The sequence below is a fragment of the Callospermophilus lateralis genome, chromosome 3 (genome assembly GCF_048772815.1).
Source record: "Callospermophilus lateralis isolate mCalLat2 chromosome 3, mCalLat2.hap1, whole genome shotgun sequence".
NCBI classification, from domain to species: domain Eukaryota; kingdom Metazoa; phylum Chordata; class Mammalia; order Rodentia; family Sciuridae; genus Callospermophilus; species Callospermophilus lateralis.
The window spans coordinates 177,646,973-177,661,839 of record NC_135307.1 but is presented as its reverse complement, the minus strand read 5'-3'; the positions used below and the strand labels follow the sequence as shown (position 1 = coordinate 177,661,839).

Genomic DNA, 14,867 nt, shown 5'->3' with positions numbered 1-14,867 from the left:
GAGCAAAAAGCAAGCCAGAATCCTAGAATGTTCTAGCAGTAAAGGACAGACAGGTCACCTGTTCCCACCCTGCTCTGAGCCACTGGGAGCCTGAGGCTCAGGCAGGAACCAGCCTAAGTCCTCCAGTCAGAGACAGGCCTCTGACTCCCTGGTCACACTCTGCATGCTCTCCTGGGGATCAGAACTTACAGGAGAATACAACCCACGGCCCAACACGGCAAGTCCTACTGATTTACAAAAGGAAGCATGAGCCTCAGGGAAGAGGCTGTTGCCACAGGAGGAGGTACAGGTCCAGACCCCAGCACTCCTGGCAGTAAGGCCCCAGGAGAAGGGACCATTTGGCTGATTGCAAAGTTCCAACAGCCACATCTCTCCCAGGACTCCCCTTCTCTGAACATGCAGGGCAGGCTGGCATGCTTCAGGGGGCAGCCTCAACTACACAGAGCGAGCAGCAGGCTGGACAAGTGCCAAGCATGGACCCCGGCAGTGATGGACGTGAGCCCCAGCTCAAGACGACACACGGAGAAGGGAGCCAAGCAGCACTGACCGATGTGGGCAGCGTTATTGTCGACCAGGAATTTGTCCCTGGACTTCCCCTCCGCACTGCTCCATGCTCACCTTCCTCTTCTCGGGGGTCTCCACCAGCTGCCAGCTGTTGGCCTTGAGGTGGTAGAGTTCATCAAACTTCATGCTGATGTCCTCGATGGACAGCTGTAGCAGGTCCCAGAACCCTGCCAGGTCCTGGGCTGTTGGACGTGGGTTGGCATCAGGGTTCTGTGGAGCAGAAGGTGATCAGTGGGTGGGCAAGGCAGAAGCTTGTCCTCCTGCCCACACATGGTCCCTTGGCCCTGCCAGTCCTAGAGGGGCTTCTGAGTCTAGTCCTGCTCCCTGGTTTCCCAGTGCCTGTGTCAGTAGCTGGGTGAGTAAACAGAGCCAGCTCCATGTTGGTGTCAGCCCCAGAGGCAGGTGGGCCCTTGGAAGGAGGAAACCAGTTAATCACAAGAACAGGCCCGGCCCACGCCTGTGGACCGAGGCCATCGTCACCACTGCAGGACCACGTGAGGAAGGTACTTATTTCCTCATGGATGACGCAGACCCAGGGGTTCTCATTTTACAGGGAAGAAACACTCTTGACTGGGGTCTGCCAGTGAGGTGGGGACACGCTGGACTCACTCCAGGTACATTGATTACTGGACCCATGCTCTCTCCCTCCTGTCACTTTGTTCCATGAAAATACAACCCACAAGTGCCACAGGCCCCACTCCTAGAAGTTCTTCCTGCTGGTTCACCGCAGAGACTCTGTCCTTCTGACAGGTGACCTGGAGAGGAGGCCCACCGAGGCTGGCGGGGGCGTTCCTTCAGTTCTTACCTTGCATGCTGTCTTGGGCATAGAGAGGACTACAGAGAAGTCGGTCAGTGCTGACCGACCAATGCTCACATGGCTGTTCTGACTCTGTGGTCAATGATCTTTCAGGAGCGCCACTCCTGGTTCTGTCCTGTGCTAGGCACGGGAATACACTGCGACCATCTTCCCAGTGCCATGAGGAGGCCAGGACCTTCTCCATGCTATGGAGGTTACAGAGGCTGTGTGAAGGCACAAGAGTCACACTCACCAAGTTCTGCTCACAGAGGCCTCGGAACTGCTGGAATTTCTGGGACATCAGTAGCTGGGCGCTGCCCACAGCACTGAGGACTTTTCCTAAGACTGAGGGAGAAAGGGGGAAAAGCCGACTTAGCCAAGCACAGGGTTGCTGGGGTGGGTCAGGAACACATATATATAAGTCAGTATCTGGCGATGGGTTGGATTTTCATTTATTTACACATTAATCCATTCTGAGAAAAATGCAAACAATATAGATAAAGTGAGCCCTATTTCTTACTTCCTAAGGACATTTTATGGCAATAAATTCGGAAATTAAGCTGATATGGAAAAATTTTCATAAAAAATATAAATTGCCACCAAGGACTCAAAGAAATAGAAAATTTGACTTTTTTTTTCCCTTCAGAAGTCAGAACTTGAACTCAGGGCTTTGTATTTGCTAGGCAACCACTTGACCACTGAACTACATCCCAGCCCATTTTTATTTTGAGACAGGGTTTTGCCAAGTTGCTCAGGCTAGCCTCCACCTTGTGATCCTCCAGCCTCAGCCTCCTAAGTCAGTGGGATTACAGGTGTGTGCCACTGCTCCTGGCTAGACTACTAAGTATTTTTTTAAGTTGAAACAGAAGTTAAAAATCTTCCCCTCAAAAGAAACATGCTTGTTTGTCCTCAGTGTCTGGGTCAGTATGAAGGCAGCCAGTGCAGCCCTAGTGTGTGGTATGTGGTAGGTTCCTCAGGAGAAGGAACAGCCCTATCAGCGAGGTTTTTACATAACCTTCAAGGAACAGAAAATCCTACCTTACATATAGACTACACGGAAAATAGTATAACTTACTTCAGAAACGCTGTGGGCCATCCAACATGCCAAGAGCACTTTGATTATTAACATAAATATGAAAGCCTTCAATAAAACATAAGCAAATAGAATCCAACCAAAGAGTTTCAAAAATAAACATCCTAACCACCAACTGTTCAGCTCAAGAGCATGAAGTTGATTTTTTAGTGTGACTTCCAATTTTAAAATCACAGCATAAAGACAATATTATCCCCTCACCCCACCAGGAGGCCCTGAAAAGCCAAGGACACAGAAGTCAAAGTGACACCAAGGAGAGAAAGGGTGAGCTCTGCCTCGTGTGGCTCTGTGGCAAGGAAAAGGCAAACGCCGGGGGTGGGCATCACCACCTGCCAGCCTCGGATGGTCCTGGTTCCTCTCCCACAGAGCACACTGAGGGAGGACGTGCCTCACGGTGAAGGTCGTAAGAACCAAAACAGGAGGGCAGCAGACGCCCCAGGAACTGTCACAGCACGTCTACCAGAAAACTGGTGCCAGGAAATAGATGAAAACTGGGATATTTAGCTATGAATATGTAAAAGAGAGGTCTGAAGCTGAGACAGAGGCGCTTCAAAAAGTGATGGATGATAGGACAGCGGAAGGCGGTAAAAGGAGCTCTGCAGCACCAGAGCAAGAGAAACGCAGAGCCAGGGCTGCAGGTGGCACAAGGGTTCACCCTGCAGAAAACTGACTGTAAGATTGCACCTGGGCGCCTTTAAGAGACAGAAGCAGCAAATAAATATACTAGAAAGTACTATGAAAAAGAGAATGGGACTGTTGGGAGTGGTGGCACATGCCTATAATCCCAGTGACTTGGGAGGCTGAGATAGGAGGATCACAGTTCAAGGCCAGCCCCAAAAATAAAAAATAAAAAGGACTAGGAATGAAGCTCAGTGGTAAAGTGCCCCTAGGTTCAGTTCCCAGACCTCCCCCAACCAAAAAAAAAAAAAAAAAAAAAAAGGAAAAAGAAAAAATATCGGGAGACATGGATGAGAAAGAATATGTATCTATCAAATGTACAAAAAGGGGAGAATGGAGAAAATGGAAGAAATATTTGGAGAGATCATGGTTAAGAATTTTCTAGAAATGGCTAATAACACTAGTCCAAAGAGCTAGAAAGTCAAAAGAATCCCAAACAAAAACTGTCTTATTCGCAGCCGGGTGCGGGGCACATGCCTATCATCTCAGCACCTCGGGAGGCTGAGGCAGGAGGATTATGAGTTCAAAGCCAGCCTCAGCAGCAAGGCCCTAAGCAACTCAGTGAGACCCTGTCTCTAAATAAAATACAAAAAGGGCTGGGGATGTGGCTCAGTGGCCAAGTACCCCTGAGTTCAGTCCCTGAAACCAAAAAAAAAAAAAAAAAAAAAAAAAAAAGTTTCTGCTTCAAAGGACACTATGAAGAAAGTGAAAAGGCCACCCACAGAGGTTCTGAGAGGAGTGGAGGGTCCCAGGTAGGGTGCGAGGCCAGAGGATGGAACCCCTCTATGACAGGGAAGCTGGCTGCCTAGGACTTGGGGTGGGGATGTTGGGAGGCCCCGTGTCTTCATTGAAGCAAAGCAGAAAAGTAGTGGTTAAGAGGCTGAGAGCGGAGCAGAAAAGACCCCTGGAAAGACACATGGTGTATTGTGTTGATCAGAGACACACCGAAACCTAAGGACACAGAAAGTTTACAAATAAGAAAACGGTATACCAGGTAAACACTAAAAAAGGAACACTGACAGAGCTCCAATATGTAAGAGTGGATTCTGAGCCAAAAAACTCAGGTCCCTACATATTGGCCAAAGGTTCCATTCACCAGGAAATTTAAAACATTTCTTCTTCTTCTTTTTTTTTTTTTTTAATTAACCTTTTACTTTCTATCTTTAATTTTATATGGTGCTGAGGATGGAACCCAGGGCCTCCAATGTGCTAGGTGAAAGCGATATCGCTGAGCCACAACCCCAACGCCTTAAAACATTTCTTAACTCCCAATTACTTAAATGGGGAAAAAATTTCTTAACTCATAAGTATCTAATAATATAACTTAAAAAATGTAAAGTGAAAAGTGAGAGACAGTAAGAAGCAGTGTCTACCACCGGAGCGAGGATACAACATATTTGTTTCAGTAGCTAACAGGTAAAGTGGCCCCCAAAGGATTAGGCTCAGAGAATACTTAATGAGCTTGATCCAAAGGATAAAATATAGAACTCTAAACACAATATCTATATAAAAATCTGCTTTATTCTCATACAATGTGGGCCATTCATTAAAACTGAGAGCATGCTCAGCAATAAAGTATACAACACATTTTAAAGAACTTCGGTGGCCCATGCCTATAATCCCAGTGACTCAGAGGCTGAGGCAGGAGGATCACAAGTTCAAGATCAGCCTCAGCAACTTAGGCCCTAAACAACTTAGAGAGGCCCTGTCTCAAAATAAAAAATAAAAAGGGTGGGGGATATGGCTCAGTGGTAAAGTGCCCATGGGCTAAATCCCCCGCACTCCCCCACTCCAACAAAATAAAATAAAAAAGAACTGGCTAGCACACAGAAATGTTTTCAACATTCATACATCTAGGTCAGAAACCTGTAATGAAAATGTGATTAATAAATCTCTAAATGCATTAAAAACAAAAACATACATTTTAAAATAACCCACTGGTCAAAGAAAGTGCATATTTTAACTTGTCAGATATGGCTAAAGTTGTACTTGGAGAGAAAGGCACAGGCTTCAAATCCTGTAAAGAAAGGACAGGCTGAAAAACAAATTGAGCATTGACGTGAGCTACTGGAAAAGAACGAACAATTAGTCCAAGGGGAGCAAATATTAGGGGACTAATAAAATTAACAAACCATACCAGATTGATCAAGATTCTTTAAAAAATGCAAATAAAAGTACTAGAATTCCAAGTGTGGTGGCACACCTATAATCCCAGTGACTCAGGAGATTGAGGCAGGAGGATTGCAAATTTAAGACCAGTCTGGGAAATTGAGCAAGATCCTGTCTCAAATAAGAAATAAACAGGGCTGGGGATATCAGTGGTAGAGCCCCCCTGGGTTTAATTCCCAGTACTGAAAAAAATTTTTTTATTAGGGTGCAGTTGCATGTGCCTGTAATCCCAGCAGCTCAAGAGGCTGAGGCAGGAGGACAGAGAGTTCAAAGCAAGCCTCAGCAACTTTGTGAGGCCCCCTAAGCAACTTAGTGAGAACCTATCTCAAAATAAAACATAAAAAGGACCGAGGGTGTGGCTCAAGGTTCAGTGCTTCTGGGTTCATTCCCTGTTATAAAAAAAATTTCTTAAGAGAACCAAAATTTATCAGACTATCAAATTGAAAGTTTAGCACTAAAAAAATTTAGTAACTGTAATTAATGGAGCCACGCAGAATGGCACAGGCTGTAATTCCACTGACTCGGGGCTAAGCAGGAAGATTGCCAAGTTTGAGGCCAGCCTTAGTAATTTAGTGAGACCTGCCTCAAAATAAAGTGAAGAGGGCTGAGAAAGTCATTCAGTGGTAGAGCTCTTGCCTAGCATGCAGGAGGCCCTGGGCACAATCCAATACCATAAAAGGAGGAAAAAATAATATAGCAGGTGGGTTTAACAGATTGGTACCAGGGACTGAACCCAGGGGCACTTAGCTACTGAGTCATATTCCTAGCCCTTTTAAGTTTTTTGAGACAGGATCTCATTAAGTTGTTTAGGGCCTTGCTCAATAGCTGAGGCTGGTCTTGAATTTGCAATCCTTTTGCCCCAGCCTTCCAAATCATTGGAATTACAGGCGCATGCCACCATGTCCAGCCAAAAATATTTTTTAAAATGAAAGAAAACCATGAATATTTAAAGATAAATACTAGAGGGAGTTCTTTAGGAAGAAGGAAACTGATTCTAGATAGATGCATAGAAATTAAGAAAGGAGGAAAAAGTGAAATGTGGTTAAAGGTAAATATTGATTATAATACTGACTGTAAAAATACTTATAATATAGACATATAGACAGCAGAAGTACAAAACACAGGAAAGGAATAAATAGGATCAAGGTGTTCTCATAATCTGGGAAGTGTTCAAAGTACAAATTTAGATTAGTCTTTTTGCAAAATCAAGGATGAAGCAAGTTGTAATCCCTACGGTGACTACTACAGGAATTCTAAAAACAGAAAAGTGGAAATACTTAAATAATTCAAAAAGAAAGCATCAGGTGTGGTGCACACACCTGTAATCCCAGCAATTTGGGAGGCTGAGGCAGGAGGCTCAAGAGTTCAAGGCCAGCCTCAGCAACCGAACAAGGACCTAAGCAACTCAGAGAGACCCAGTATCTAAATAAAATATAAAATTTATCACATTACCAGATTAAAGAAAAGCCATATAATTATCTAAATAAATAAAGTAAAAACTCCAATTACATATATATGTATGTATGTTACGTGTGTGTGTGTGTGTATATATTTATTTTTGAAACAGGATCTTGCTAAGTTGCCCAGGATGGCCTCCAACTTCTGATCCTCCTGCCTCAGCCTCTAGCATAGTTGACATTACAGGCATGTGTTCCTATACCGAGCAACAATTTTCTTTCTTTTTTCCTGTACCAGGGATTGCTTAACCATTGAGACACATTCCCAGTCTTTTTAATTTTTAATTTTGAGATGGGGGGTCTCCCTAAATTGCTTAGTGCTTTGATGAGTTGCTGGGATTATAGGCATGCACAACCTCACCTGGCATCAATAATTTTCTTTACCAGAATTAGAATAGCTATAAATAGATATAGAAACCTACAGTATCATATACTACTCAATGGTACAATGTTAAAAGCAATTTCTTATTTACAAATAAATTAGTAAAAATATAACAAGGTTTCCAGATATAAAATAAATATAAAAGCCAAGAGCATTTTTTAGCCTTTTTTAAAAATATTGTTTTAGTTGTCAATGGACCTTTATTTTATTTATTAATACATGCTAAAAATCGAACCCGTGGGCTGGGGATGTGGCTCAAGCGGTAGTGTGCTCGCCTGGCATGTGCAGGGCACTGGGTTCGATCCTCAGCACCACATAAAAATTAAAAAAACAAAATAAAGATGTTGTGTCTACTGAAAACTAAAAAAAAAAAAAAAAAAAAAAAAAAAAAATCGAACCCGTGCCTCACACAAGCTAGGCAAGTGCTCTGCTACTGAGCTACAGCCCTAGCCCAAGGTCAAGAGCATTTGAATAAATAGCAATAATAAATTATTATCCTATAAAATAAAATGAATGATAGAGCCTCACCTCATTTCACAGAAAAATCAATTACAGGGGATCAGGGACTTAAATGTGAAAGGCAAAACTTGAAAAACTGTTACTAAAAGTAAATAGTAAAATATCTCTTCAGACTTTGGGGAGAAAGATTTTTTTTTTTTTCCTTTTTGGTGGGGGTTGTTTTCTGAGACCCTTGCTGTATTGCCCAGGCTGGCCTTGAACTCATGATTCTCTTGCCTCAACTCTTGAGTAGCTGGATTACAGGCGAGCATTACTGTGCCTGGCAGAAAGAGAGCTTAAGAACAAACCATGTGTGTTAACACTGATAAATCTAACTACTTTAGGGGCTGGGGTTGTGGTTCAGTGGCTTGCCTAGCATGTGTGAGGCACTGGGTTCGATCCTCAGCACCACATGAAAATAAATAAAATAAAGGTCCATCAACAAGTAAAAAGTATTTTAAAAAGCTAACTACATTAAAATTAAGACTTTTTGTTAATTTAAAAGATACTATAGCTGGGCATAGTGGCACATGTCTATAATCCCAGAGACTTTCAAGGCAGGGCAAAAGGACTGCAAGTTTGAGGCCAGCCACAGCAATTTAATGAGATCCTGTCTGAAAATAAAAGATAAAAAGGGCTGGGGGCTGGGGATATAGCTCAGTTGGCAGAGTGCTTGCCTCACATGCACAAGGCCATGGGTTCAATCCCCGGCACCACACACACACACACACACACACAAAAAAAAAAAAAAAAAAAAAGGGGGCTGGGGATGTAATTCAATGGTAGCACACCCCCAGGTTCAATGGTTCAATTCCTAGTACCACCAAAAAAGAAGAAAAAAAGACACCATAAAGAAACTGAAAGGACAAGTCATAAACTGGAAGGAGATATCTATGGTATATGTAACTAACAAAAGTTCCAGAATCCAGATATGTAAAGATTACCTACAAAAGGTAATCTTTACATACAGGCAATATGAAAAAGGCAACCTAATAAAAAAATGAACAACAGGGCTGGGGTTGTGGCTCAATGGCCGAGCGCTTGCCTCACACGTGAGGCACTGGGTTCGATCCTCAGCACCACATAAAAAAATAAATATCAAAATGAGAATATTGTGTCTATAACTAAAAAAAAAAAAAATTAAAAAATGAACAGATGCAAACAGGCATTTTACAAATGAGGAAATATTAATGGCTGATAAGTGAAAAGATGCTTGATTTCATTAGTAACCAATGAAACATAAGTAACTACTATTTCATACCTATAGATTAGGGGAAGAAAAAAACGTTTTACATACTAAGTGTAAGCAAAGATGTAGAACGCTGGGTACTTTCAAAGAGTGCAGAAGGGAATATAATTTGCATAACCACTTTGGAGCACAATTTGGCACTGGGTACTTTCTGAACATGTGCATATCCCGTAATTAAAGCATTTCTATTTCCAGAATATACCTTAGAAAACTCCTGTACATGTGCACCAGGAGCCACACTTCATTATGTTCATAACAATCAATAGCCAGTACCCTACTTAATGGTGAAAAGCAGAATAATTTCCCCCTAATGTCAGGAAGGTAAAACCAAAGATGCCTACTTAACATTATACTGCAGCCAAGGACTTGAGCAAAAAATGAAGTAAAAAGAATCCAGATTAGAAAGAAAAAAGCAAACTATTTTTTTTTTTTTTTTTGTACCAGGCATCAAACTCAGGAGCACTCAACCACTGAGCCACATTCCCAGCCCTTTTTTGTGTTTTAGAGACAGGGTCTCACTGAGTTGCTTAGGGTTTTGCTTTTGCTGAGGCTATCAATGAACTTGCTATCCTCTTGTCTCAGACTCCTGAGCCGCTGGGATTATAAGCCTGCACCACCATGCCCAGCCTGGTTGCTTTTCTTTACAAAAATTGAAAAGCTGGTCTTAAAATTTATATGGAAATACAATGAAGGATGTCCTTTAGGACTTCCTTTAGTGAGAATCTGACTGTTGGCTATAATTTTTTTCTCTTCCCCTAATATGAGGTCTCACTATGTTGTCTGCAATTCCTGGACTCAAGCAATCCTCCAGTCTCAGTAGCTGGTACTACAGGTATATACCACTGTACCCAGCCTGGTCTATGAACTTTTTTACTTATTATTATTATTATTATTATTATTATTATTTTTAATTTGCAGTACCAATAACTGAGCCCAGAGGTACTCTACCACCAAACCACATTCCCAGCCCTTCTTATTTATTTTTTGAGACAGGTTCTTACTAAGTTGCCAAGCTGGCCTTGAACTTGTGATCCTCCTTTAGCCTCCTAAATTAGTGAGACTGCAGGTATGTGCCCCTGTGCCTGGCTAACTTTGTCTAAAGAACAAAACTGGACATTTCCCAATTTCAAAACTTACCTCAAAACTACAGCAAATCTGACAGAATGGTACTGGCATAAGTATATACATATGTATCAGTGCCGTGGAATAAAATTGGGAGTCCAAATATAAGTCCTTACATTTGATTTTTGACAGGGGTGCCAAAGGGGGGAAAGAATAGTGTCTAACAAATGGTGCTGAATATCCAAATGCAAAAGAATGCAGCTGGACTCATACTTCACACCACACACAAAGACTAACTGAAGATTACTAAATGTATCAGTTAAAACTGTAACTGTTAGACGCAAACAGGAGGGAATCTTCATGACCTGGATTAGACAACAGTTTCTCAGATGGGACATCGAAAAGCACAGTGACAAAAGAAACAAATAAATCAATTATACTTCATTAAAATTAAAAACTTGCAGGCGGGGGCTGTAGCTCAATGGTAGAGCACTTGCCTTGCACATGTGGGGCACTGGATTCAATCCTCAGCACCAAATAAAAATAAATAAACAAAGACATTGTATCCATAAAGGAAAAAAAAATTAAAAACTTGGGGCTAGGGGGTGCAGCTCAGTGATAGAGCACATGCCAAGCATGCGCAAGGCCCTGAGTCTGATTCTAGGACCACAAAAATCTAAACAAAAAAATTAAAAATTTAGCCAAAAAGTCAAACAACCTGATTGTCCATTGACTGATGAATGAGCAAAATATGACCTATCACATAACAGAATATTATTCAGCAATAAAAAAGAACGTATTTCTGATATATACTACAACGTGGGTAAACCTCAAAACTTTATGCTAAATACAAAAAGCTAAACACTCTGGACACCGTGGCACACACCTATAATTCCAGTGACTCAGTAGGCTGAGTCAGGAGGATTCCAACTTCAAAGCCAGCTTCAGCAGTTTAGCGAGGCCCTAAGCAAGTTAGACCCTGTCTCAAAATAAAAAAATAAAGAGAGCTGGGGATGTGGCTCAGTGGTTAATTCCCAGTACAAAAAAAAAAAAAAAAAAGTTAAACACAAGATATCATGCATTTCATGAATTCATTTATAGGAAATGTCCAGAATATGGGATTCTACAGAGAATAAAGTAGAGCACATTAGTGCTTATCTATGACTAGAGGATTGGAGGGAAGTGATGGGGAATAAAAACTAGATGGGTATAAGGTTTCCTTCTGGGGTGATGAAAATTTCTAAAATTAGGGCGTAGAGATCATTCTACAACTCTATGAATATACTAACTCACTAAATTGTCTCCCTTAAGGGGGTAAATTTTTTTAAAAATGTTTTTAGCTGTAGATGGACATGATACCTTTATTTTGTTTATTTATATTTTTATGTGGTACTGAGGATCGAATCCAGTGTCTCACACATGCTAGGCAAGTGCTCTACCACTGAGCCACAACCCCAGCCCATTGTTTATTTAGTTTTATATGGTGTTGGGGATCAAACCCAGTGCCTCACACATGCTAGGCAAGCATTCTCTACCATTGAGCTAGTAGCCTAGCCCCAAAGGGGTAAATTTTATAGTATGTAAATTACATCTCAGGGCTGGGGTGTAGCTCACTGGTAGCATGTGCTTAGCATTCACAAGGCCTTGGGTTCAATCCCCAGCATCCCTTCCAAATTATATCTCAATAATGCTGTTATAAAAAAAAGTTCTGGGGCTGGGGTTGTGGCTCAGCAGTAGAGCACTCTCTAGCACGTATGAGGCCCTGGGTTCGATCCTCAGCACCACATAAAAATAAAATAAAGGTACTGCGTCCGACTAAAACTAAAAAATAAAATATTAAAAAAAACAAAAAACAATGTTCTGGATTAGACAAAGGGGAGTGAAGAGAAGGGAGGGGGGATGAGACTAGGAAAGACAGAATGAATGGAACATAACTTTCTTATGTTCACATATGAATAAGCGACCAGTGTAACTCCACATTATGTACAACCACAAGAATAGGAAGTTATACTCCATGGATGTCACTTATAACTAAAAAGAACAAATAAAAAAATTTAAAAATGTTCTGAATTGGCCAGGCATGGTGGTACACTCCTGTAATCCCAGTGATTTGGGAAAGTGAGGCAGGAAGACCTCAGTTTTGAAGTCAGCCTGAACAACGTAGTGAGACCCTGGTCTCAAAATAAAAATATAAAAAAGGGATGGGGATGTATGTAGCTCAGCAACAGACTGTCCCTGGGTTCAATCTCTAGAACCATACTAAACAAATGTTTGGAACTGAAAACTATAAACAATTCAACTGCTCATTAGTGGAATGGATAAACCATGGTATATTCATCAAGTAGAATGCTACATATCAATGAAAAGAACCAGCTTCAGGCATAGGCATTAACATGGAAAAATTTTTTAAAAAAGATGAATAATAAAGTCAAGTCTCAGAAAAATGTTTCTATTAATATAAATTTGACAAACAAGGAAAACAACATATTCCTTAGGAATATATATACATGTGGTAAAACTATAAAGAAAAGCAAGGATATAATTAACACAAAATTTAGGACAATACTTACTGCTTGGAAAAGAAGGTAATATATCACTGGAGTTCAAAGCAATTAGTAGGAATAAACCCAGGTATATAGGAATCACATTGTAAAGGGATTATGCTGTCTAACTTTGAAATAAAAAGCACCAACTAGATAAAATTCCAAGTCATCTACAGTATATGCTAATTACAAAATGTGATTAGGGTTCAGTGGTGCACACCTGAAATCCAGCTATTGGGGCAGCCTGGGCAACTTAGTGAGATGCTATATCAAAATAAAATTTTAAGCTGGGCGCAGTGGCGCATGCCTGTAATCCCAGTGGCTTGGGAGGCTGAGGCAGGAGGATCGAAAGTTCAAATCCAGCCTTAGCAAGTTAGCAAGTCCCTAAGCAATTCGGTGAGACCTTGTCTCTAAATAAAATACAAAATAGGGTCGGGGATGTGGCTCAGTGGTTGAGTGCCACTGAATTCAATTCCCAGCACCAAATAAATAAGTAAATAAATAAATAAAAATTTAAAAAGGGTGAGGAGCCAGGAGCAGTGGTGCATATTGATAATCCCAGTGATTCAGGAGGCTAAGGTAGCAGGATTATAAATTTGAGGCCAGCCTCAGCAATTTAGTAAGACCCTGTCCCAAAAAAAAAAAAAAAAAAAAAAAAAAAAAAGACGTGGTGAGGCTAGGAATGCAGCTCAGTGGTAAAGCACCGCTGGATTCAATCCCCAGATAAAAATAAATAAAAATAAAAGGGCTAGGCACTGTAGTTCAATGGTAGAATGCTTTCCTAGCATGCTCAAAGCCCTGGTTTCAACACCCAGTACCATGAAAAGCAAAACAGTAAAATGGTGAAAGGTTGGAATTAAAACAGATGGAAAGAGACACAGCTCAACAGACACCGTGCAAAGGAAGTCGGTCAGCGATATTCAAAACACACAGAATGAGGGGCTGGGGATGTGGCTCGAGCGGTAGCGCGCTCGCCTGGCATGCGTGCGGCCCAGGTTCGATCCTCAGCACCACATACAAAAAAACCCCAAAGATTTGTGTCCGCGGATAACTAAAAAATAAATATTAAAATTCTCTCTCTCTCTCTTTCCCCCATCTCACTCTCTCTTAAAAAAAAACAAAAAAAAACAAAAAAAAAACACAGAGATGCTCAGGCAAAACAAAATACATTCCAGCGAATACTGTGGATCACTAAACATTCACCAGTAATATAATAATTCTGAACTTGACATAGCTAATATACCTTCAAAATAAAGACAATGTGACAGAATTATAAGTAGATAAATTCGCCACTTACAGAAAATGGTGTGATACAGACACATCCCTAAAATACAGAGCAATTACACAGAAAACAGTAAAAAAAAAAAAAAAAAAAAAAAGCTACTCTTTTGGAACACACGCCCCTTCCCCCTCCAGTTTTCATGCCTTGGCCTACCCAGAGCAGCCTCCCACTCTCCCCAGATGGCTGCTCCAGATCTGCTCTCCCCAAAACCTCAGCCCCTGCTACCTCCTCACATGAACCTGGGAGCAACAGCACATGCCTATAAACCCAGAGACTCAGGAGGCCAAATTCAAGAACAGCCTCAGCAATTTAGTGAGGCCCTAAGCAACTTAATGAAACCCTCCCAGTCTCAAAATAAAAAATAAAATAAAAAAGGGATGGGGATGTAGCTCAGTAGTAAGTACTGCTGGGTTTAATCCCCAGTACAAAAAAAAAAAAAAAAAAAAAAAATTGTACTTGAATGTTTACAGCAACATTATACATAGCAGCCAAAAATTAAAAATAACCCAAATGTTCACCAACAGATGAATACATGAGTAAATTGTAGTATATTCATAAAATAGAATGTTATTTGGCAACAAAAGATGAATGAAGTATGGAAACATGCTACAACATGGATGAATTTTCCTTGAAAACATGCTGTGTGAAAGAAGTCAGACACAAAAGATTACATATGATTCCATTGATATGAAATGTCTACATTAAGCAAATTATATAGAGACAGAAAGCAGATCAGTAGCTGCCTACTGATGGTGGGAGAAAGACAGTTTATGAATATGGAGTATCCTTTGGGGGAGATTAAAATGTTCTGGGCGCAGTGGTATACACCTATAATCCCAGTGGCTTGGGAAGCTGAGGCAGGAGGATTAGAGTTCAAAGACAGCCTCAGCAACATCAAGGGGCTGAGCAACTCAGTGAGACTCTGTCTCTAAATAAAATATAAAATAGGGCTAGGGATGTGACTCAGTGGTTGAGTGCCCCTGCGTTCAATCTCCAGTACTAAAAAAAAAGATTTGGAATTAGGTAGAAATAATGGTTGCACAACAATGTGAATGTACTAAATGTCATAGAATTGTACACAGTAAAAGGGTCAA

General features: G+C 41.2%; 1 protein-coding gene across 5 annotated transcripts in view; it reads right to left on the bottom strand.

The window, feature by feature from the left end:
• Positions 1 to 14,867, bottom strand: part of Dlgap4 (DLG associated protein 4) — a 77,706-nt gene that overhangs the window by 1,917 nt on the left and 60,922 nt on the right. For all 5 annotated transcript variants that reach the window (XM_076851802.1, XM_076851800.1, XM_076851801.1 and 2 more), the window contains 2 exons: positions 1,614 to 1,705; positions 619 to 774 (listed from right to left, as the gene is read on the bottom strand). In XM_076851802.1, the coding sequence (XP_076707917.1) occupies positions 619 to 774; positions 1,614 to 1,705 (248 nt within the window). The remainder of the gene's footprint in view (positions 1 to 618; positions 775 to 1,613; positions 1,706 to 14,867) is intronic.